Genomic DNA, 10,694 nt, shown 5'->3' with positions numbered 1-10,694 from the left:
CCGCCGCCGCCGCCGCCGCCGCCGCCACCATCATCAGCACCACCTCCACTTCGCCTCCTTGATCAGTCGACCCCGTGCAACGCGGCATGCCGGCTGCCGCGTGATACTGTATCCACATATGTGGTGCGCTCTTCGTGAAAGCCCGCCGGAATCGTAAAGTCGAAATCGTAATTTACAACGATTGTCATTGAGAAGCAAAGATAGAATAGGAGTACATCACGAGAAATGACGCCAAATTGTCTCTAAAACAATATACTTTAAGAGAAGGGGGTGAAAAGAAGGGCGAGTAAGCGGAAGCGATTTTGAGAGCTCTATATTCTGCGCGCGTGCGTGTATATATTGTGTACGGGAGTGTGCATGGGAGGGAAAGGGTGAGTTGAGAAAGCAAGAAGAGGAAAGGAAGGAGGAAACGGAGAAAGAAGAGAAGGATTGTGATGGGGATGATCGGGTTAGAGGGTGGAAATTGGCCGTTTGAAAGCTCGTGGTTTTGATGAGGAATAGCTTGTGCGTAGCTATTGGCATGACTTTATGATGAAAAGGGACAATGGCGGTTCTCTCCCTAAAAAGTAGTGTTAGAATTATTTTAGTTGATCGGGGTCAAAAATTATTTGAGAGAATATATCTTGAAGAAATTGTTTATCGTTATACGTTACTTGCAATTTAATGTAAAAAAGCTACTATAAGTTTGCTCTTACGAAGTAATGATGATCCATTATTCGAAACGAAGTAACGTGTTTGTATGTCTGGAAAAAAAGTTCTCTTCCTTGTGATATGAAGAATACATATTGGAATATTTTTTTTAATTGTTTTCTTAATTTTAAGAATATAACTAACCTTAGAATAGACCGTATCTTTTAATTTTAAAGATATTCTTTCTTTTTCTTACGGAATCGCGATATTTTACATATTCCTAACTTATATAATATATCCTTCTATTCTTTTGTAATGTTAATTGATCTTTTTTTAGTCTTAGTTAATCGTTTCTTCTTCAGAAAAATATAATCAATTTTACAGTAAACTGATTCTAATTGAAGAAAACAACAGTTCGACAGTAGATTAAAAAATTTTTCTCGTTGAAGACAATTAAATTGCAAGTATTATTTTTTTACATTATTAATAATTTTTTACGTTAGGAAAATGAGATTAATTAGGTGATAAATGACTAAAAATCAAATTTTGAATAATAGATATTATTTCTATCATTGATACTTCGAATGATCGAATATTTCAATTTAAAGTCATTGGATATATCTAAAAATGAGATGTTTGTTGTACTTGTCAATTACATATATTTAATAAATTAATTGATGTACATGAGCTCTTAGTGATTCTAAAAGATTTCAGGATTTGTAATAAAATAATTTTTTTTTCAAAGAGAAATTCTTTTCTTACGCCGATAAGATTTTTTAGTCAATCTTAACGAAATTTTTAATAATTTTAGATATCCAATTTGATATTTTAATAAATATTGAAATTGTACGAAGTGATGGATGCTTAACGGTTTAATAGTATGCACGACATCGTCGCAGGATTTTATCTTTGGTTCATGAAGCTTTAATGATGATTCGTGGTGGACTGTATTATTGCAATCGACACCGTGCGGTATTCCGGTGTTGCGGTTTACAGTGGATGCTACAGTCGGAAGTAGAAATTGATTCGCGAAATACGAAATTATTATCATGTGTCGCCAACGGTCATGTAATGCGATAATCGGAAAGCGAAGTAGGAATACGATTATCCATGTAAAGCATTTATTTGATTAGTGATCGAAACGGCTGCTTTTACATTAAAATGTTAATTTTAAACATAAAATAATAAACTTTTTATCTCATTTTAATCCTTCTGGAAAAAGAAAGAATAAAAAATTAATTACCTTTGGTTAAACTGCAGATTCTCGTGCGTAGATAACTATTTGTCAAGATAATAATCATTGTTTTATCATGGCAAGTAATATAATTTGTTGTAACACGTGATAATATTATGATCTATTTTCAAGCATTCTGTAAAAACTATAATAAATTAAAATTCTTATTGTCACATCAAGCTATTTCTTATCAAACATTTTAAGTTTTATTAATTAGTGAATTGATTTATTTGTCAAAGTATATATATCTCATTTCATTCTTCTTTTTTAAAATAGGCTTAAACAATCGAAAAAGAAAAATTACTGTTCCATTGCGGAAATGTTGACTTTCCATTCGCTAACTTGTTGAGTCTCTCTCTCTCGGTAGATACGTTGCCCATGGGACACACTTTATGACAATTCTAAATCTTTTTACGTGGATATTATTTTTAAATGATCTATAAAAATTTTGTAACAAACAGAAATATCCAGTGTAATATATTGATATTGCATTGTGGAATTCAATGTATGATTCACCTTTTTAACAAAATATTTTGATTTATAGCATTGATATTTATTAAATAATTAAATAACAGAAATTTGTTGTTTCATTGTATTCTTATACAATTATCATGCATCATATATAAATAAAGAAGTTAATTCTCAACTAAATTAATTTATTAATGTTTTTAAAGCAAATGTAATTCAAATGACTAGCATCATTGTACAAAAGATGATTTTTTTTTTTTTAGAAGAGTAGAGCATTTTGGAGGATTAAAATTGCCTGTGTAAACTGTGGTTTTTAAATGAATTATAATTAAAAGAGATTCGACATATTTTAATTTTTTTATAATATGATAATACTTAATAACTATATAAAAAATGAGTCATTCTTGTATTTTAATCTCTACTTCTTCGCGAGTTTTGTAATTATTGCGCGAGAATTAAAAATTAAATGTGTAATCGCGATAGCACAATAGCAAAATTATTTTTGTATTTTAGTTTAATGCACAATGTATTTTAATGCCAATCTTTAGGCAAATCGAGCAATCCAATAAATACGAATTCATTAAAACGTATTTATTTATCTGTGATATTATAGCGGATTGCGGAGGTTCGTTCTTGTATCGTTTTTCAAAGACCGATATCAAATATAAATGCACAGAGCGATAAAAACATGGTGAGTGTCTTTTTATAGAATGGCAAAGTATTTCTCCGTTAAAAAGCAACACACAAAGTGCATTGAGTGTAACTTGAACAAGATCGACGATTCCTAAGGAAACTCTATCCTTCAAAATCGCCTTACTCTTCACGAAAGAAAGAATCACTCTTCCGGCATCTCTCGTCCGATATCGCGATCCTTCCGATGCACCGTATGCATAAGAGGAAACTCCTTCCCAGACGGTGACGACGAAGACGAAGACGAAAACGACAAGAGACAACGCCCGAAGCGTCTCTCTTCTGAAAATCTAACGAGACCGATGTGTGTCGGGTGAAAACTCGACGAGTTCATTTCCCCATAACGCCAACGTTCACGCGGGAGTATCGCATATATTACGGGAATATATCGATGGACACATACTCGAGCCACACAGTGTGCACCTATTTCCATTGTCCAGAAGAGAGTTGTTAAAGAGACACTCGGAGACGTCTGTCTTGACCGATTAGCGAAACTGTGTTCCTTATCGAGTGCGGTTAAGATATTCGGTCTGATTATGAGTTCTTGGATGAACTGTCCGTCCTCTTTGCTGCTGTTGCTGTTAGGCTTGAGCCTGCACAGCGCGTGCATCACGCGAGCGAACGTTGCCGGTCAGCACGGTAGTCAAGACGGTGGTCACGAGTCTTTAATGGTGGAGACTACTAGTGGGCTGATGCGCGGTTTCTCTCGCACGGTGCTCGATCGTGAGGTTCATGTGTTCTACGGAGTGCCATTCGCGAAACCTCCCGTTGGGCCTTTGCGATTTCGCAAGCCGCTGCCGATCGAGCCCTGGCACGGGATTTTGAACGCTACCACCTTGCCCAATAGCTGCTATCAAGAGCGCTACGAGTACTTTCCAGGCTTTGAGGGTGAGGAGATGTGGAATCCTAATACCAACATCTCCGAGGACTGTCTCTACCTCAACATTTGGGTACCGCAGAAGTTGCGTCTACGTCACAAGGAGTCACCAGACAACGTTGGTAATAACGGTATGGCGATATTGGTTTGGGTTTATGGCGGCGGCTTCATGAGCGGCACCGCCACCCTGGACGTCTACGATGCCGACATTATGGCGGCGGCCAGTAATGCGATCATCGCTTCGATACAGTATCGTGTCGGAGCTTTTGGCTTTCTGTATCTCAATCAGCACTTTGTCAATAGCGAAGAGGCGCCAGGTAACATGGGCCTCTGGGATCAGGCCTTGGCTCTTAAGTGGCTCCGTGAAAATGCGCGCGTCTTCGGCGGCGATCCCGACTTGATTACAATCTTTGGCGAGTCTGCGGGTGGTAGTTCAGTGTCCTTGCATCTCATCTCGCCGGTCACGCAAGGTCTAGTGCGTCGAGGTATCCTTCAGAGTGGCACCCTCAACGCCCCATGGAGTTACATGACCGGCGAAAAGGCAAACGAGGTGGCTCGTGTGCTGGTAGATGATTGCGGATGCAATTCGACAATGCTGCAAGAAAACCCAGCACGTGTTATGGCCTGCATGAGATCGGTGGACGCGAAAACTCTCTCCGTGCAGCAGTGGAATAGTTATGGGGGCATTCTCGACTTCCCGTCAGCGCCCACCATCGACGGGGTTTTTCTGCCTAAGGATCCATTGGACTTGGTCAAAGAGGCGGATTTCAAAAACACCGAGATCCTGATTGGAAATAACGAGAACGAAGGTAGGAAACACTGGCGATGCGACACAATGCCGCGACGTGTGCGAGAGTGTTGTTTCACGGGGGAATTATTACCGACGTTGTTTACGATCGGCTGTGCCAACGGTTAAAGCCAAAAGCTATATGGCCGATTTTCTGAATGAGAATATGTGTTTTCTCTGTTCGGAGATTATGTTCTTCGGGCAGTTCCGGCAACGGAATGGCCATGGTATTTTCTGGTTGCGATTATTTTAGTACATGTACAGTGGATAAGAATTCAACTTTACTGCAATTTGCTATAACTTACAATCAGTTTAGTGTGAAATGTGAACTGAAAATATAGAGATTTATATATTAAAGCTTTTCTTAAATATACCTTTTTATTCCATTTGTCTTTTTAATGCTATTTTTCAGACTACAGAAAAAATATTTTTGTAAATATGTAAATTACATGCATGAGCAGGACATTATATTATAATTATATACTAAATTTTTATTGATATATTTGACATATTTGATTCTTTGATTTTTAAATTAAAAGACAATTGTCGAAAATAGAAACTCGATGGTTTCTCGAATTAAAGTAATCAGTTTAGTTAAAATTTAATGCGGAAGTATATATTAAATTATTATTACATCGACGATTTAGCGTTTATATAGATGTTAATTTTTAAATATTGATGTTATATAAAGGTCATTAAACATAATCTTTAATCTCAGCAATTTTCGTTAATTGTATCTCACGTTATAGTTAGCTAACTATTCTATTCTTTGTGCATTATGCATGTTATGCACAAGTATGCTCGCGATTTAATTACTGTACGATTATATAATTCTATTTCACTTTCTACGTGCGTATTTCTTACGATAATTCTCAAATCGTAAAATAGGGACAGAAAAGAGAATAAGATGCAAGAATTGCAGAATTATGAATGGAATTTAACTACCTCCATCTTTGCAGTATTAATCGTCTACGTCTATGCTGTTGATGTAGTCAACAAAGTTCTAACATTTAGAAGCACCATTTTTTTATTCAATGATATCAATAATCAAACTAGGTTACTCCAGATAGAGCTGCATAATGATAAAGACCTGTTTACGTCGCAACCAACCGCTTATGTAGTTCTGGCGTATATCGATTAAATGACCAATAGTGAAACGACATGTATGTAGCTCCTCCAACTTTACTCGTATCTGTTTCTCTCGTTGATGAGAGAATTATTGATATATTATCTTTAATTTCTACAATGTTCCACATGATGTTCTGTCCTCATATCAATGATATTTATTTAGCTTAAAGATTAAAAATCATTATATTCGTTATTACTCATGAGAATAATGTAGGTAGGTATAGTTTCGTATTAAAATTCAAATACGTGAATTTTATTTACAATTACATAAAAATTTATGTTTGATATTACTATATTAAAGTAGTATTTTAATTTAATGTCAAACATATGTGCAAGAATTTGAATCGTATTTTTCAACAATTTAAAATATTTTATGTTTTAAAGATACGCACGCAAAATGTTACACAAAAGTAAAGTCTTTTTTTGAAAAATTTTGAGATATATAAACACGTTACAGGTAGTATTATATGTGCTTCTGTGTGCGCGCACGCGTGCGTGCGTATGCGTGTGTACACTTTTTATCAGTTTATTTCATGAATCGGATATTAAAAGGATTAATAAATGTAGAGAACGTGTTTTTTAAATTGATTGTTTATTATGCCATCGTTTAAGCAATATTCTCGTAATTCAAACGGAAATTTATACAACGCTATCGTATATCCTTATTCTCGACACGCAAATGTTACTGTCAATTTATAATGACCATATTGCTTCCTACGCAGGATCGTTATCTTATGTTTGATTATCTAGGTATTCTCTGTTGCTGGTGCATCTATCGAGCATGCAAATGCCGCGATAATAAATCGTATTGTCTGTAGAAACCGCGTACACGCGTACACAGTGCGTGCGGAGTTTAATTCAAAATATAACCAAGCTTTCTCGCTAAATCGGTTAATCAAACTTTGGTATTGACAGCGAGCCACCACTGCACGCAATTCTACTTCCTTTTATTTATAGTTTCTCTAGAGAGAGGGAAGGAATGTAAGGGAAAGAGAGATATCGAGATTCTGTCTCGTTCGAATTGATTTCCGTGAATGGAGATAATTTTTAATTAATTAAAAATAGATCAGTAAAATAGATTAAATAGCGAGCGAAATAAAGATAAAGCATCAAAACTATTGCTAAAAGTGGATCGAATTTTGTACGTATCATAAAATTCGGGCAACAGGTTCCTAGTAACAGCGGATTGAGGATAGAATACGTCGAGGAATGTAATTTTTGCTGAGATTAGAGAGCTCGATCGTACTGATATAAAAAAGTTAATTAAGATTGTGTGTGTGTGTGTGTGTGTGTGTGTGTGTGTGTGTGTGTGTGTGTGTGCATGCGTGCGTGCGTACGTCGTGCGTGGGTGGGTGCGTATGTGCGCGCGCGCGTGAGAGAGAGAGAGAGAGAGAGAGAGAGAGAGAGAGAGAGAGAGAGAACAATTATACACTATTATATCAAAAACTACTTTCCGCAAGCAAAAATTACATGAAATAACATCACAATCATGCTATTTTATTACAATGATTTTTAATTTTTTAAAATGCTTAATATTATGAATAATATGAATAATATTTTAAACAATAAAAAAAATTTTTTAGAATAATATAAAAATTTTAGTTTTTAATTACATTTTTGTATATTTTTAAATGATATTTAATTTTATAAGATTATAGAATAATAATTAACTTTAATAATTAACTTTAATTCTGTTAGAATAGATATGAAAAGCAATTTTTTAAAATATATTTTTATTAAGCGAAAAAATAATAAATATTTTTAACTTTAAGTTATGAGGAAAATTAAAGGATTTAATCAAATTAAGTTTTGAAAATTTAAATGAGTAAGAATATTCTAGTTTTTAATAAATTTCAAGTAGATTTTACTTCAACAATGTTTTAATCTAATTGTCATGGTATCAAAGAATTGTCGAAAAAATTGCGATAAATATGATGGTCATTATACAAACAAATTTTTCTGTCAAAAGATTTAATTCAAAAATTTTATCGAGAATCTATTATACATGTTAAAAAGTACATGTTGTTAGATTGTAACAAGATTTATTGAACTTTAATGTTAATTTCTAGAGACTGAATACAATAATATTCAAAGTAAGAGCTAAAATGCTTTTTTGTTCTTTAATCTTTGGTATACAGCGACACATCTCAAAGCTCATTGTAACGAAGGAATCATTAATGGCTGTTTCACACTCAAATGGATCAGGGTAATTAAACGTTTTGCAACTACCCTATTTTTCCTGTTTCTTCGTTTCATTCTATATTGAATTTAAATTAGGAATATTCCTTTTTTATTTATTGTTATAGAAAATTGATAATATCTAATAATAATAACTTGCTTGTTGCATAAAGAAATTTGTTAAGACACCTTGTTATCTATTATATAATCTACTGAAATGATATATTTTATTAAATCAAGAGAGGAGCGTGATATATTTTTTATTTTGTAAACTGTTGTTAGTAAATTAGAATGCGAAAAAAATTTTAATGATGAAATTTCCATTCCATCATTTAAAGAAATTAAGAATTGTTGGTCTAATGAAAAATATGAAATTCTCAAAATTATTTAACATTTTTTTATATGTTGTAATGTTTCTCTGATAACAAGTATCACATAAAAATTTAAATTATTATACATTAAAAATTATATGGGACACAAGGATTTTGTTATGTATATTCTAAATATTATTTTATTTTTTAGAAAACACAAAATAGTTTAATAAACAATTATATATTTATTTACCTCACCTCATATTACATTATTTACAATTTTAGAGTTATTAAGTTATTCAAATTTGTGTAATATTATTTAAACAAATTATCAGGATTTAATAAATGTAATTATAAATATTATATCGCTATTATATCGATCAAATTACTCTTTTTCAATGATGATTTATTTAAATGAACATCCAATAGACATTTCTGCTTCACATTTAAACCACATTTGTCAAAAGGTTTTTGGTAATGCGATTATTAATTTGTTGTCACACACGCACTCACACACGCACGCACGCGTATATATACAGACGTTATGTATATTTATAAAATGTTTTATAAAAAAGCTTGTATCATATCTTTACATTAATTTTATTTGAATAAATTTTTTATATGTGCATGTAGATATGGAGCAAAGTTTAAGTAACATGGCGTAAATCGTGTGAAAATCCATTGTGATTAACAAGAATTATACTTTGATGCAATGTCGAGTCACGTTGTTGGACATAATTATGTAATTATGCATTTAAAATGCAGTTTCATCATGAATTATATATCATATTATCAGTTTCATTAATATACAATAAATAATATATAATAACATTTCGCGATTTCTCGTGAAATTGATGTTATTATATGTACATCGGTATGTATATGTAATAATATTTAAAATAATCAATAGGTCCTAAAGAAAAATCTAAAAAGTAATAAATAAAATGCCAATTTGAGCCAACACTATACCATTTATTCAAAGTGAATATTATAACGTATATGTTTCGATCTACAGTCAAGGTCCTCTTCAGTACAAAGAAATTTACTTAAACTATTAATTACAAAATTACATAATGATAGCACCTACGCTATCATTATGTAATTTTGTAATTAATAGTTTAAGTAAATTTCTTTGTACTGAAGAGGACCTTGACCGTAGGTCGAAACGTATAACGTTATAATATTCACTTTGAATAAATAGTATAAAATACACACGAATAATCAGTGTTGGCTCAAATTGGCATTTCATTTATTATTTTTTATAATAATATACATGTATATGTATCGTACACCATACTACATCGCTCTTACAATATGTATCGTATACAATTTTAATATATTTATTTACAAAAAGTTTACTTTGTAGATAAAAATTAATTGTCGCGAGACGTATGGCTTATACATAATTTCTATTATGCGCTCAACATCATAGTTTACTAACAATACATTTTTTTAGCAAAGATAATAATTTACTACCTTTTGTTTTACTAATTATGGTTGACGCAATTTTGTTTTCCTTGCAAATATGAAATTCTGAAACAGATGACAAAGCTTTCATCATTACTGTACTTGGTTAATTATTTTGGTGTTGCCAAATGAAAGCTCGTCACTTTGATGCTCCGGCTCTTTATAATATACATATATTACATTATATGCAATGCGGTATGCAACGGATAATTAAGCAGGTCATACCGGATATTATTTTGAAAAACAATATTCGCTTATATTTTTTTGCACTCACGTTGCATCTTTTAAGTTAGTTTCTTTACGCATTTTGTAATTTTAATTACATTGAAAGTATATCGCGGTTAATTACATCCGCGAAAAGTTCGAGCTTCCGACTCATTTTCATGCTACGAGAGCGTAAAAAAACTCTTTTTCTTTTAAAGCGAAAGATCTCGTGCATAAAATCTCTTCGTTTCGAATATATCTATAAAATAAGTGTAAAAGTAATTACACCGAAGGTATATTAGAGATTCCTCTTTCTGATTTTATATAGAGATTTTATATAAAGAAAATGAAAACTTGTCTTTTCCTTCTCTATGCTGATTTTGTGTGTGTGTATGTGTGTGTGTGTGTGTTATACACATATATAATTTGAATGAGACGTATGATTTCTATATAGAAAAAGAAACATATGTTATTAAGATAGATTCATGATGAATATATAATAATAAACTATTTTCAAACAATTTACAAAACTCTCGTTGAAATAATTGTAAAAAGAAATAATAACATGACATATAACAAGTTCTTCCATTCGATTTCTTCGTTAAAATTTTTATTTGTATAAATATTATTTTCATCTGAATAATATATTAAAAAATTTTTTTTTAAAAGTATTTAATTCATACTTTAATAAAAAAGGGAAAAAAAGAAAAGAGAAAATTT

General features: G+C 32.2%; 1 protein-coding gene across 1 annotated transcript in view; it reads left to right on the top strand.

The window, feature by feature from the left end:
- The first annotated feature begins 3,558 nt into the window (after positions 1 to 3,558).
- The window catches only part of LOC108694166 (acetylcholinesterase-like), a 60,610-nt gene continuing 53,474 nt past the window's right edge, over positions 3,559 to 10,694 (top strand). The window contains exon 1 of the mRNA XM_018203473.1: positions 3,559 to 4,708. Coding sequence (XP_018058962.1) covers positions 3,559 to 4,708 — 1,150 coding nt within the window. The remainder of the gene's footprint in view (positions 4,709 to 10,694) is intronic.

Source organism: Atta colombica, unplaced genomic scaffold (genome assembly GCF_001594045.1).
Source record: "Atta colombica isolate Treedump-2 unplaced genomic scaffold, Acol1.0 scaffold116, whole genome shotgun sequence".
NCBI classification, from domain to species: Eukaryota; Metazoa; Arthropoda; class Insecta; order Hymenoptera; family Formicidae; genus Atta; species Atta colombica.
Note: the sequence above shows the minus strand (reverse complement) of the source record. Positions and strands in the feature narration are given on the sequence as shown.